Source organism: Euprymna scolopes, chromosome 22 (genome assembly GCF_053919585.1).
Source record: "Euprymna scolopes isolate OS-2025 chromosome 22, ASM5391958v1, whole genome shotgun sequence".
Classification (NCBI taxonomy): domain Eukaryota; kingdom Metazoa; phylum Mollusca; class Cephalopoda; order Sepiida; family Sepiolidae; genus Euprymna; species Euprymna scolopes.
The window spans coordinates 7,115,131-7,131,047 of NC_136503.1; the positions used below are offsets into that span (position 1 = coordinate 7,115,131).

At 32.9% G+C, this 15,917-nt stretch overlaps 1 protein-coding gene and 1 long non-coding RNA gene across 3 annotated transcripts in view; one reads left to right on the plus strand and one right to left on the minus strand.

Moving 5' to 3' along the window:
• Positions 1–15,917, plus strand: part of LOC145243878 (uncharacterized) — a 313,790-nt gene that overhangs the window by 47,872 nt on the left and 250,001 nt on the right. The window lies entirely within an intron of this gene.
• The window catches only part of LOC145243875 (solute carrier organic anion transporter family member 4C1-like), a 164,709-nt gene that overhangs the window by 35,825 nt on the left and 112,967 nt on the right, over positions 1–15,917 (minus strand). For both annotated transcript variants that reach the window (XM_080106948.1, XM_080106947.1), the window contains one exon: positions 14,645–14,843. In XM_080106948.1, the coding sequence (XP_079963074.1) occupies positions 14,645–14,843 (199 nt within the window). The remainder of the gene's footprint in view (positions 1–14,644; positions 14,844–15,917) is intronic.

Below are 15,917 nucleotides of genomic sequence, written 5' to 3' on the forward strand. Positions count from 1 at the left end.
TATATATATATATATATATATATATATATATATATATATATATATATATATATATATCAAGAGTGGAGGAGAGAAAAAGAAAAAATACTTATTACTGTTATTAATTAGCATATATATATATATATATATATATATAAATTAGCATATATATATATATATATATATATATATATATATATATATATATATATATAATGGAATGTAGTCGGTGAATAATGGTTAAACCAACAAATAAAAAAGAAAACAGCAAAGCAGATCAAATAAACAAAAAAGAACAAATAAAATAAAATAACATTCTGTTCGAGTGTAAAAAGAAATTTGCTCTATTCGCGAACCTTTTCGACCTCTATAAGTCGTCATTGGCCGAATGATGAAAAATAATATAATAGTAAAATGGATTGTAAGAGAAACAAAGAAGAATTGTCTCATCAATTAAACGTGTATAAAGGAGAAAATGCTGCCTAAATAGACTAAGATATATATTTATATATATATATATATATATATATATATATATATATATATATATATATATATATATAATATATAGAACTTACAAGACACCCACATCACAAACATATGCAGCATTATAGAGTACATTCTAACACGTAACAATTTTACATTCAACAATAAACACTTTTTACAAATAAAAGGCACAGCCATGGGAACTAGAATGGCTCCCAGCTATGCCAACATCTTCATGCACACATTCGAACAAAAATACATACACACACACACACCACCTCAAACCGACACACTATTACAGGTATATAGACGACATCTTTGTCATTTGGCCACACGGTGAAAAGACATTGATGAACTTCTTCCAACATATAAACAACTGCCATAATAGTATAAAATTCACAATTGAACATTCAACCACGCATATCACATTTTTAGACGTTCAGATTAATATTTCAAATAATCATATCACCACATCTCTACACACAAAACCGCCCGATGGACACAATTACCTACATTTCGAAAGTTGCCACCCAATCACAACGAAAAAGTCAATCGTATACAGTCAATGCCTGCGCATTAAAAGGATATGCACAGACCCATCCGATTATGACACACAGGTAGGCATCTTAATCAACCACTTCCTTCGCAAAAACTACCCATTCAAAATATTAAAAGAAGCTATCAACAGAGCATCACACATTAACAAACACAACCTACTTACATACAAAAACAACAAAACATCCACACGAATACCTATGGTATTTCACTTCAATAATAACACCAAACATTTATACAACCCCATGAAACAGATCTTCAAACAATTACAACAGGACCCCACACTCAACACAATATACAACAAACCACCCATTTGTGCCAAACGACAACTCCCCAACTTACGTTCCTTACTCACATCCACTCGGATTAACCGCACCCAAACATCTCAAGGAAACAAACCTTGCAATAGACCCAGGTGTCTAATATGTACACATATTAACACCAACAGCACATTCACTCCTCCAGGCACCAACGTCCATCTCAAACTTCCCCCTCTAAATTGCAACAGCTCAAATATTATATATCTGTTATACTGCACAAAATGCACAAAAGGCAACTACGTGGGGGAAACAGGCCTGGAGTTCCGCCTACGTCTTAATAACCACAAACACACCATCAGAGATAAATCTACACAGCATCCAGTAGCTATCCACTTTAATTTACCTAACCACACAATAGACAATATCAGATATATCCTCATAGCATCCAATTTTATTACACAACACCAGAGAAGAAAATATGAAAAAAAATTAATTCTAAAATTCAACACGCATACTACAGGCCTTAACAAAAACCTAGGACTTCTCAGTGACTACAATTTTCATAACTACAAAGATATTCTATAAACATTTCCTTAGGACTAAAATGCGCGGTGAGATGGGGGAACTCTTTCCGAAATCTTTACTTTTTCCCTAATGTTTTCTTTCTTTATCATCTCATACACATGGCATGTGTATGTGTGTGCGTATTATGTACGCATATTTGTATGTATTTGTGCGAGTGTATGTGTACGCGTACCTGATAGTGTATATACACGTCAGTATGTGTATATACATGTATATGTATGTGTATGTATGTACATATATATATATGTATATATATGTATGTGTATGTACATTTGGATATATGTGTGTGCGCGCATATATGTGTGTATGTTTTCAAAACACATTTTCTTTAAGTGTTAATTTTCTTCATATTACCGTATATGTATGTGTGTATATAAGTGTATGTATTTCTCGCACACCTATACTTCTTTTCCCGTCACTCTCTTCTCCTCTTCCTCTCTCTCTCCCTACATTCGCTTATGTAGACTTATATGTATATATGTACAGCTGTCTCTACGTGTAAATGTATGCGCAAGCATTTATGTATGTACATGTATGTCTGTTAGTATATGTATATATGTATATATGCATGCATTTATGTATGCATATGTGCATATATATATGTATATATTTGTACAAGTGAGTATTTGTTTGTATACGTATGTATATGTACATATTAATATACATATTAATAAAAAGTAGCGTTTCGTTTTTGTCTTAAAACGGTTGAATTTAGAAACGACGTTTTCGTTCTTTTTCGAACGAGAAATAGCCGTTAAATTACAAATGAGCATCATAACGTTTCTCCTCATAACGTCTCATATCCTTTGAATTCTTATTCTCTCTTAGAATAAATAATATCGTTAGAATTCAAAGGATTAGACGCGTTTCTCATTTTTATTTACTGTTTAATTTTTAATTTTTCGTTTGTATGTATATATGTACTGTGTGCATGTGTGTATGTGCGTACTTATATGTTTATATATTTAAGACTGACGTGACACCTTCTCATTGGCTATACCTCCTTCTCCTCCTCCTTCTTCTCCTCCTTCTTCTCCTCCTCCTCTACCTTCCTTCCTTTTCCATTCCCCTTTTCCCCGTGCGTCCTCATACTTTCACTACACCGATGAAGACTGAAGGATCGGTCGAAAATATGTACTTATGAAAAAAGTTTTTTAATTTTTTTTCATAATATTATTATTTTGTATTCCTGCACGTCACCAATTAAAAACGAATAAAGAAAAGTTATAAGCTTTTATACTTTTCGCATTCTTTTTTATTCATATATATATATATATATATATATATATATATATATATATATATATATATATATATATATATATATATATATATATATATAGTGCCGACAAAAAGAAAGTCCGCACTTGTAATTTTTTTAAAAACTGCAAATTTAAGCTAAATTGAATGTAACTGTTTAAACAACCTATACCTCATTTGATTCGCCTTTTATTCCTCTATAATTTTACCTGTTCATATTTGACTTTTAATTGAAATATTCTAGTGTTCACTTCAATTTAAAAAAATAACTTCAAATTGGGGAGGCAAAAAGAACGTCCTCGGCAACACATTCGCTTAAAGTCATCTTAAGTTATCGCCCCTAAATCAGACAACAGGCAACAAAGCATCTCTAATCGCAAATGTTGTTGTTTCAGGTTATACAACGTAACATTTAGTCCATATGCTACGACTTTGTCTTAGTGATCGTAAGGAGCTCATTAATCGTCACCTTTCTGGTTTATCCAATCGAGAAATCGACCGCAGATTGAAATGTGATGAGAAAAAGGTACAAAAGACTGTGCAAAAGCACCAAAACATCGGCAGTGTTCGTGATGGCCCTACATCTGGTCGTACTAGAGTTACTTCTAATGGGGAAGACAATCCTATCAAGATCCGTAGCCTAAGAAACAGATTTGAAACGGCTCCCCAAATCCAACAACAGTGCAATCTTGTTAAAAAGTGCTCTCTTTCTACTGTTAAGAACAGATTAAAGGAATTTAATTTGTGAGGATATGTTGAAAGACGCAAGCCAATGATTTCTGTAAAGAACAGAAAGCGCCGTCTGGACTTCGTTAGATGCAATGAAGATCATGACTCTTCATATTGGTCAAAAATGTTTTTTAGAGACGAAAGCAAGTTCAATTGACTAGGCAGTGATGGTAGGCAGTACGTCCGTCGGAGGAAAGATGACGAATTTAATCCTAGGTGCTCAGAACATGAACCCGCTAATATATTTTATATGAAAACATATATTCTACATGAACATGGCTGCATCCTAATATTCTATATGAAAACAAATTATTATATAGACTCATAGTTATAATTAACAATATAATAAGTTTAGGGTTTTAAATTAATTTCTTCAAATCACAATAGAAGTTACGAATGAAATACATTCGTAAGTCTTTGCTACATCATACTCCACTACCAGGACAAAGCGCGTCATCCCAAAATCGCTCGACCCTAGTTGCCAGCGTCAGCGGAATCCACCCTAAGTTGGTTAAACTGGCTTCCTCCAAAGGAGAAAGTGTCAAGGGAATATTAAATTCACAGACGATCTCCAGTATATATATATATATATATATATATATATATATATATATATATATATATATATATATATATATATATATATATATAAGTGAACGTGTCTGTGTGTCGCAATAACTATATATAAATATAGGTTCCTTGGACATGGATCTAACTTAATAACTCGATTTGAGCCCAAAACAATAAATGTAGGGGTCAAATTTTAAAAAATTGACCGTTTTTTTTTGGCTCAGCCTACACCTCCAAACACGCGGATAACGCCGGGCACCTATGCTAGTATATATATAAAAGTGAACGTGTCTGTGTATCTGTGTGTCAGTCTGTCTGTGTGTCTGTGTATATTTCCCTACGCAATGACTTTGTCAATTTTAAGTCTACAGACTCGAAATTTGGTATACAGGGTACTGAGATTTTGGAAAATCTTTGTGACCGGTTTTCGGCCAGAAATTTGACTGTCAAGAGGTCAAAGCTCACCGATTTGACTTTTCAGAACTCTACCAAACTCCTCCGACAATTTGAGGTTGAAATTTTAAATATAGGTTCCTGGGACATGGATCTAACTTAATAACTCGATTTGAGCCCAAAACAATAAATTTTAAGGGGTCATAATAGGGGTTAAAGTTTTAAAAAATTGATCTCTGCGGCCTCTACCAAATTACTCAGACAATTTCTGGTCTAAACATTTGAAATTTTACATAAAGGGTATTTAGAGATAGGGCAAACTTTTTAATCGGTTTGGATCGAAAAGTTTTAGGTACCAATATATAAATGTATGTATGTATGTATGTATGTATGTATGTATGTTTGTATGTATGTTTGTATGTATGTATGTATGTATGTATGTATGTATGTATGTCTGCCTAAAACTTTCGACAGAGGCGACGGATTTTACCAAGATCAGTATCGTTTTAAAATGCGACCTTTCAGACGACAAATATCGAAAAATTGGCTAAAAAAAATTAATATCCTCACCTTCAACTGGGCACTTTTCTACAGGGGGGGGGTCGCTTTTTTCGCCGATATTTTTAAAAGTTATCCTCTCCTTTCCATTGTCTAGACTTAATTTTAACAAATGTCACTTCCAGTTTGACGGTGGTCGTAACAGCCTAGACGTTAGGTGTTTTTCCCGTTCTTTTCCTCGTTTGCGGTACGGGTTCGAGCCTGGCTTCCTACTACCACTTTTTTTTTGCTCAACAGACACATCCAAAACACCCGGGCAACGCCGGGCTGAAATACTAGTATATATATATATATATATATATATATATATATATATATATATATATATATATATATATATATATATCGCATTTACGGGGTGGAACGATAAAAGTGTCACTCTAAAGCAAACAACACTACAGCTTTATTTTAAAGCTTTTATTTAAAAAACACAATTCAAGTAACTTGATTATGTAGTAGAACTGACATCTATTCAATGTAGCCACCTTCAGTCTCAATCACCGCCTCAATACGAGTCCAGAACTGGGAGTATACTTTTTCCACGGCGGTAATCAGGTTAGCTTTGTTGTTGTGGGAGGTCATGTTGGTTCTGGACGTATGACCAAACGAAGTGGTCCAGCGAGTTCAGGTCGGGAGAAGAGAGGGGCCAATGAAAGAAGGGTACAAAGTCGAAGCACTCCTTCTGAAGCCAAGCCTGGACTGGCGCTGAGTCCTGCTGCCACACCCAGGATTTGCAGCGGCCACCTGATTGCACCAGGGGATCAATACATGTTTCGGCACATCCAGGTACACTTTGGTGTTGACTTTCAAGCCGACTTAAAAAATGTGAGGTGCCATGATGTAGCCCTCACTTGAAACCACACCAAATACAATAACCGTGGCCGGAAACTTTGCTTTCATCACCCTGTGCACGTCCCTGATGCATTTTAAGGGGGCTGGCGATGATACTGTTGTCATAACTTTATTCGGTAGAGAACATGACTTGTACACATCTCTGATCTCACTGGTTGAACATTGTGCCCCTTTCAAACATGATGCAAGTCTCCTATCGCTCTTGAGATTTGTACACAGCTGGTCACCTAGTAGATGGTCTGCAACAACAAAAAAAGAAAACCAGTTTTCAACAAACGGAAATGAAATCATGTCGTGTTTTGTATGGCGAAAATTTTATCGTTCCACGCTGCATATCCCGGCTAAGGGATATGACGACGTCAGGTTCTCGTAGTTCTTCCAGGGAAGGGTCGAGGTCCTCCTACATACTATACTTAGTATTCCCAAATAGTAACCTATCTGGTACTGATCATGCTCCACGTTGCTTCACTGCAATCTTCTAACGAGAACTGGTGTGTTGATGGAACGCTGTTAATACAGAATTCACACAGCTGATGTGTCTGCTTGGAAAGCGGCATTTTGTGTTGACATTTACCTAGATATTGATTCTCCCATTGAAGAGGGAATGTGAGCAGGAGTTATCGGCCTTGCTGACCAGCAAGTCGTGCGTATGATTTCCGGTGTGCTGTGCAGAAGTGACAGATGCATTCTTCTCATTAAATTGTTTTCTTATTTGTTGTTGGTCTATTTGTTTTTTTGTGAATAAATATCTGATCGAATTGAGCAGATGGTATGCAGCAGCTGTACAAAATATATATAAAATAACTTCATGAATAATTACTACGTGCATAAAAGTAAGTCATCTATTAATTAATAATTAATAAATAATATTTAATAAAATAAAATGTAATACGTCCTAAAATGCGGGCAAAGAAAAATATAAACAAAGGACAAATAACTCCTTTCCTATAATAGAAACGCCCAGGGAACGAAAAAAAAAAGAAATAAATTAATCGCTAATAAAAAAATAAAAATTCAACAATCTTATATATATATATATATATATATATATATATATATATATACACAGAGAGAGAGAGAGAGAGAGAGAGAGAGAGAGAGAGAGAGAGAGAGAGAGAGAGAGAGAATAAATGACAAAAATCTATATTCCAAAATTCATGATGTTGACTATCTTATAATTTATTCCTTTAATTCAGTTGACTTATACAATTCTTGACAGTATCTGTTTCGTAGCGCAAAATCAATCACTTAATTATTATATCAATCAGTGAATCTATTATGCCCTTAACTCATCAGAAGAAATAGCAACAACCAATCCGTCAAAAGGAATTAAAATGTGATTTGACATGATTAAAATCCGAAAATTAAAAGAGAAGCTGCAGTTACCTTTATATTTTTACATTACGCCATATTGAAATTTTATGTTCTATTTAATAATTAGTAAATTTATTAATTCTAATTTGTGTATACATACTTATGAAAATAATACCAACAAATTATGAACTAATATACATGTTTATATATACGAAACTAAACTTAGCTAAAAAAACAATAAAAACAAAAATAAACGATTGATTATTACGATCGGTTATCATAACTAATCAATTGATCTGAAATGAAAACCATAATAATACAATTCTGTTAGCTATTATAATCAATCTTATTAATCATTACATATTATAATTTTTAAAATCATACAATTCAAAAACTATACTTACGTTTTGTTAAGTTTAAATATAATCTGCAAACTCCTTTATATCGTAATTATAAATAAATTGATTGATTGATTTTGCGCTACGAAACAGATACTGTCAATAATTGTATGAGTCAACTGTATTAAAAGTATAAATTATAAGATGGTCAACATCATGAATTTTGGAATATATTTTTTTGTCATTTATTCTCTATATTGCTCTGTAATTACATTGAGCTTCTTAAATAAGAATTTATATATATTATAAGAAAATATATTTCTACATATATATATATATATATACATATATATATATATATATATATATATATATATATATATATATATATATATATAGCTTAGTGCGTTAGAGGAAAAGAGTGAGCTCAATTCTATAAGAGGAGACTTATCTGGACAATATAAAGCTCAACAAGTATCATTGGAGTTTATATAGGAGAACAATAGGAATGAGGAATGAAGTCACAAAACTATATATTAGTGGATATAGATTGGTTCATTTATTCAATAAGGGAATACAAACAATTAGTTGGGGGATAGAAGGGACTCTTTATGTGAAAGCATTTCGAAGCCTAATGCTTCTCATCAGAAGAGTAGAGAAGATGCTAGGTAACATAGTGGGGATGCGGCGTCTAGCGTGGGATTCATTAGGAACGAAATAGATCAAATAAAAAATTATAGATGATGTTGGGGGAGTTTTATCGAATTCTAAATAAAGGAGGAGCGTATTATATATAAGCAATGTAGAAAGGTTAATAGGGTCTTTATCATAGTCTTAAATGCATGTAGTATATGTTTTAGGGTTAAAGTGGCGTTATAGCATCGATGGGTGGTCATTCTATTTTAACGGTGTGTGAAGTATCTATTATCTATGGAGGGGTATTTTTGACATATGCAACCGAGAGGACAACAGCACTATGAAGTAGTGTATAATTTCGGGAGGGGTATTATGTTGATGATTTAAGGCGAAAGGGGTGGGTCTCGGTGGGTAGTTGTAAGGCTATAATACTGGATTTCAGAGTACAATATATGCTAGGTAATATGTGGCAATATTTCTAAGGTTTTCTTTGTTATTAGATATTTTTTTTTTATTACATTTTCACCCCAAACAAGGCATATTGCCACTTTGGGGCTACTATCAGGGGCAGAAAGTACTGGGGCACTATGTAAGGTTTTGGGCAGCAAGATGTCGGTTCACGTTACACTTGAACTTCTGCATGTCAGTACAGTTGGGGAAGCAGGGACCTGGAATGGAATTCCAGAGTCTAGCGGTTCTGGGGAAGAAACTTCTGGAGTAGAAAGATCTTTTACATCTAGGGATCTCTACTGCGTGGGGGTGGGATTAAGCAGGGAGGGGGTTTGGGTATAAGGCAGAGGTAGAAAGATAGGGTAGCAAAGTCTTTTGAGGTGTCTAACAAAATAGATTTTTGATGTGGATGATTGGCGTGGTGGAGTAATAAGGGGAAATGTACTATTACTACTACTACTACTACTACTACTACTAGTAATAGTAACAATAATAACAAAACAATAATAATAATACCAATGACGACGATAATAATAATAATAATAATAATAATAATAATAATAATAATAATAATAATAATAATAATAATTTCGTTTATGAAGTCTCTCTGGAAAGTGATGGGATTCATTTCCAGAGGATTTCCCTTCATCCCGGCTTCAAACCAGGAGCTTCAAAGATCAAGGGTTTTCCTAAGGATGTTGGTGATACCTATAATTGCAGAGGTTTGAAGGCCGCCTAAAACATCGGGGATTTGTAGTTTTTTTCAATTGTCCTTCCAAACGACTTGATACTACTCCTAGTGTACCAACTACGACCGGGATTATTTGTGTTTTAACCCCGTGTATATGCCTTATCACCAAGGCCAATGGAGTATGCTCCACTTCTCATTCTCCTTCTCTCTCACATTCCTGTCCCAAGGTACTGAGAAGTCTACAATCAGCCAGTTTTTTGAAACCTTGTCAATGAAGACCAAATCCAGACGATTATGTTCCAATTGCTTGGTCGTTATGACACTTTTGTCCCACCATACCTCTATCTTGCCATCCTCACTTGTTCTCACTTCATCAGGCACCTCCTCAAACCATTTTCCAGCACACTTCATCCCAACCCTCTAACACACCTCCCAATATATCCGGAGTCCCATACGATCATGTCTTTTGCTGTACTCTCTCTCTCTCTGGGCCAGTCCACTACACCCTGCTGCAAGGTGTGCAATTGACTCTGAGGTCTTACCACAAATCCGGCATTCTGCAGAAACTTCTTCTAGAACCACTTTTTTGAACAATCGTGTTCCTAATGCCTGCTCTTGTGCTGCACAAACAAAAGCTTCAGTACTCTTAGCCAGATACATAGCTCTAAGCCATTGCCATGATCTTTCATCAGCCACTTCTGCTATATCCTGGAAGAACCTTCCATGCATTTTCTTTTGCCCTTTCTCTATCAGCCTTGGTCTCACATACCTCCTCTTCATTGGCCACAACCTTAAGCATCCACTCCTCACTTCTAACCACATGCTCCTTCAACGACATCTCCTCGGTTCTAACACAATCTTTTACACTTTTCAATCCTCTCCCACAATCTTTCCTCTTTTGATACAAAACAAGGGGGAGAGAGAAAGAAAAAGAAAAAGAAAGATTTAGCAACGAAATCTATTTAGACCCAAACTGATTTTGACGGGACTCAAAATATAGGTCAAGGTTCCGAGACAGAGGTATAAGAAGAAGAAAAAGAAAATACCATTAAGAAATTTCCCGCTTAAACGTTATTTACCCTAGAATTTATGTCTAGTATATAAGGGGAAAACTCCCAACATTTATAAATATTAATAATAGCATTTTAATAATAATATTTAATCGAAAATTTAGATTTAGATTAATCTGTGGAAATATTGCATTAAACAAGGAGTATTAGATAAAGATATTATAGTAATAATGATGATAATAATAATAATAATAATAATAATAATTTTAATAGTAATAAAAATTGATAATAATAACTACAATGATCATAGCATTTATAATATTAATATTTGTTAACAAATTGTAATAATAAAAATAATAAAATAAAGTAAATATAAAAATAAATAATAATAATAATAATAATAATAATAATAATAATAATAATAATAATAACAACAACAACAACAATGATGGTAAGGTAAAATTAAGAAAATAGAGTAATGTAAAAAATAATATAAAAAATAATATAAAAAATAATATAAAAAATAATATAAAAAATAATATAAAATATAATATAAAATATAATATAAAAAATAATATAAAATATAATATAAAATATAATATAAAATATAATATAAAAATGCCTACGAAAACAGGATTGCTAACTATTACTAAAAGATGACACACTATCGAGTATTATGAGTTTATATTTTCCAATGGGGAATACTACTTATGAGTATGAAAATTCAGCTTTATAAATGTATTAAGAACTGTTAAAGCAATTTTGATATAGCATTCAAGCAAATTCCTAGAAGTGAAATTTACGTGCGGGGATTTAAATTATAATATTTAAATGCGTGTATGGTTAATTACTAAATAGTATGGAAATAGGAACATATTAGTATATAAGTTAAATGGAATGTTCTCACCATATATAAAAGAAATATCTCAACATGACCTATAATTTCAGTTTTTGGTTAAAAAGTAATAAGTAGTGTGTGTTATATTTTTTACACGGTTAAATGTTTAAGGATAATCCATGTCTTTTTTTGATGTATTTAAATGTTTTCTTGTGTTTGCATCTAGACACTAACTCGTTCTTAGCATTTATTACAACCTTAGGAAAGTGATAATATCAACTGCTTCGGGGATACAAAGATTACAAAATTTGGCTCCAGGAGTGTATGATCTAGCTTTTTTCAGTATACTTCATTTAATTGAATAGGGAATATTCTTGTCCTCTAGGCTATTGATTAATGTGATTAAAAATGTTCTAGTATTATTATTTTGAGACACTTCACTTTTGAAGGAATGCATGTAGTTTGAAATTCTTACTTTTATTACGTTTGATGTTGCATCTATATAAGTGAATGTTTTTAATGTTTTATCATTGTTTAGTGGTTTATACAACTCAGGATCGGCATTCCTGATGTTGGGGAGTTGAGTTGAATGAAGTTCTGAAGATGTGGAAGGCGAGTGCTGGCTAATTTTCTGCAGGTTAATATTGAGAATAATATTATTATTAGATTTTCTATTTTGGTTGTTGTTGTTGTTGTTGCTGCTGTTGCTGTTGGTAGTAGTGTTGTTAGATCTTTGACTACTTATATCTGTGCCCGGAATGTTTTGATTAGTCATTTGCTCTGTAGAATTTGCTGTTCTCATGTTTCAGCAATTGCGTAACTGTGCAAGCATATACTACGTCTTTGTGCATGCAGTCGTTATTTAGAGGGCACTCATCTTTATTTTGGTATTTACATTTATTACTAGGTACCAAATTAAGAGGAAGATTCTGAGCTTTTTAAATTTTCATATTATTTGTTGAAATTATTGTCTGGCAAGATTTGACATTGTAGAATATGATATTTGTATAAAGGGTTTGTTTAATATTGTTTTTTTTTACACAGTGATCACCACTTATCAAGGCCCGGAAGCCACTCAGGGATAAGGGTTATTGCAAGTACATTACGTTAGTGAGGAGATTTGCTGAAGTGTTTACTTAAGGGGGCGGTTCATTAGGAATTTGTTAACATTGGACTTGAAGACATCCAAGTTGTAGTCCGGAGGGAAGCAGGCAGACGGAACAGAGTTCCCCAGGCGTGCAGTTCTAAGAAAGAAGCTTTGTTCATGGAATCCGCGTTTTGATTATTGTGCTGTACTTATGCGGAAACTTAAAGGATTTTTCTACTATTCTAAAGAATTCCTTGGGTATGTTCGTTTTTACATTAGAGCTGAATGGTGGATTGAACCAAATAGTTTTCTTACGCCCTTTTCTTCTATTTTTATTATATTGGCTTTGGTTTTGAATTGTATAGGGGCGGTTTCTTTTGTGATTAGATTATTATTGTTAGGGTATGCTGTCTTGTTTTGTTGTTATTAGTTTTTATTGTCATATTGTAGGTAATTACTTAATTCAACTTTTTTCACTCGAGACTATTTTATGTTATATTCCATATGTTCTTTACATTCCGAGTTCCTTAAAGCATTGTTGTAAAATGTCGATACTTGGTCAAAAGCCTTTTTGTCAGCTAAAAGATTTGATATCCTTTTGGAGATAGAAGGTACTATTGACTTAATTATTGACTTAGGATGATTGAATTGTTTGTACACATAAAATAGGTTCAGATTCGGCTCATGGTAAAGGGGTGTAAGATGCAGAATATAGATTCAAGGAGATGTCTAAAAAATTGGATTTTTTTTTATTTGAGTCAACTTCAATTGTTAGGCCAAAATATTTGAAAAATTCGTGTAGTTATTTAATAGTGTTGTTGTATTGCCTAGGCCTGGCGGGAGTTACGAATAATGCGCCATATCTGTAGAAACCTCCTTGCAGATTGTTGAATTCTATATTAATTTCTTTTAATAGAAAAAGTCCCACTAGGTCAGTTACTTGTGTAAAAAAAAATATTACAGCCAATAACATTTTGTAAGATCGATAATCACTGGGTTTGCATTCCATTAGATTTATTGCATTATATTATTCTGAAGTATATATATATATATATATATATATATATATATATATATATATATATATATATATATATATAATGTTATAATGGAATAATTCCAGGAGGAAATCCGGGTATGTATTATGTAATTTCCGTGTTATATTTATGTATATATATATATATATATATATATATATATATATGTATATATATATATATATATATATATATAATACATCTTCAGAGCATATTTAAATGTATCCTCAGGAAATAAGATTGGTATATTTAAATATTTTTAAAGATGTGTTAAATATATTATCCTATGATTATAATTTTAAAGATGTGTTAAATATATTATCCTATAATTATAAGAAGCTTTAGCTTATATTATCTGCAGAATTAGATATATCCTACATATTTGATTTAGAATTTTTCATTAACTTGGACGATTCTCCATTCACACACGGCACTAAAACGAAACCAATTCAATTGCTAAACATTGCAAATTACCGCCTTTTCAGTTTTAATCGCTGTTCCGCAATTTTTCGACAGTTTGAAGTGCGTATTAATATTTGTTGTTTTTATTTTCTCTAATGTAATATGACAACTCTTAATGAAAACAAACAAGTAGATTGGTAAAATTTTACAAACTTTCGAAAAAATATTTGCATTGATAAATAATAATCAATAAGAATAGCCAACACAATCAGGCTAATTCCTATCTAGTCTTTAAAAAAAACTTGAATCGAAAGTACAAAATCAAAGTTACTTGAGTCTTAGGTGGTCAAGCACAAGTTCAAGTGTCCAGTCCAACAAATTGTATATCAGTTTGTTTTATTCTGTTAGTTTTACCTTACTCGTACTTGAGAATTGACCTTTGCTCAAGTTAAGCCCTGTCTGCTTAGCTTGGAATTGTCACAATAGATGCTTATGTTTTTCGTTGTGTAAAGACTTAAGTGTGTTGTGCATCACTGGTTGCAATTTCAGTGTAGGCACGAAATGCAAACAGAACATGAATGAAATATAAAATGGAAATGAATGAAAAATCGAACCTGGAATCTTGGTAAGTATGGGTGACTCCAACTATGGCTTGTTTCTCACAGCCAAGCCAGACAACTCCCCACGTTAATAAAGATACAATAAATCCAGCTAACGCCACTTTGGTCATTTCCGTGATCTTCAAGTTGAACTTTTTGCAAACGTATCCGCCAATAAACTGACCAGTTGTCGCACCTGGAACTGCAATGCAACCTATGAAAAAAAAAAAAAAATAAAATAAAACCAACAAAATTAACAGTGAGAAAATTTAATAATATTTAAAAGGATAATAATTACAAATAATTGCAAAAGTATATCACTAGTCTCACCACCAAAAAAAAAAAAAAGGAGAAGCACTCCCCCAGAGAATAGTTTAATGGCCACTGAATAAATACCTTATTACTCCACCCTTCGCTCTGCTGGCGAGGCCACAACTTCATTGATTACAACCTCATGCACGTAATGCCTATGAGCTTTTTTTGCCAGTTCGGTTCTTACTTCGGCTAGACGGGAGATGAACGAGGCAAAATAGGACCAATCGGACGGTTAGTAGTGTTTATAAATTATAAACTCGTATTTATACAGTTCTGAATTTTTTAGATAAGGGTTGATTGTTTATATTACTTGTTTTGATAGGACTATTGTTCTCATCTTGCGTGTTATTTTTGGAATTGGTATCTGTTTTATGTTTTCGATGGAAGGGAGATAAGTCTCTGTCGATATATATTAGAGTTGCCACTTCCTTTTATCAACCAATTTTTTCCCACATACGAAACAGCAGCCATAAAACAGAGACCAATTCCCAGAATACGAAATATACCTACGAGCCAGTAACTTTTCTTCTTTTTTTCCCAAGAAAACAACCAACATGGGTGACAACGTTCGAAGGCTAAACCATCAAAATCTTGCACAACTAACACTCAAGATTAGAACAATAGTCCGATCAAAACAAGTAATATAGTATTCAATTGGTCCAGTGGTTATTTAGATTATCGATACAAACACATACACACACACGTGCGCGCGCGTGTTGGTGTGTGAGTGTGTGTATGTATATGGGAAAAATATGTTTATTCAATTATATTTCACCCTTTATTCATACTAATCATTTGATTTATAAAGCTCAGTGTATGTTAAATACAACAACAAAGCATGTACAAATAAATGACAAAACAATTGACATATGTTCATCATTTATTTATATTATGCAGAGGATTCACTCCTAAACCAATTTTCCAGACTTCCATTTAACTCTGCTTATATTTGTACTCATGAAAGAGTATTAAA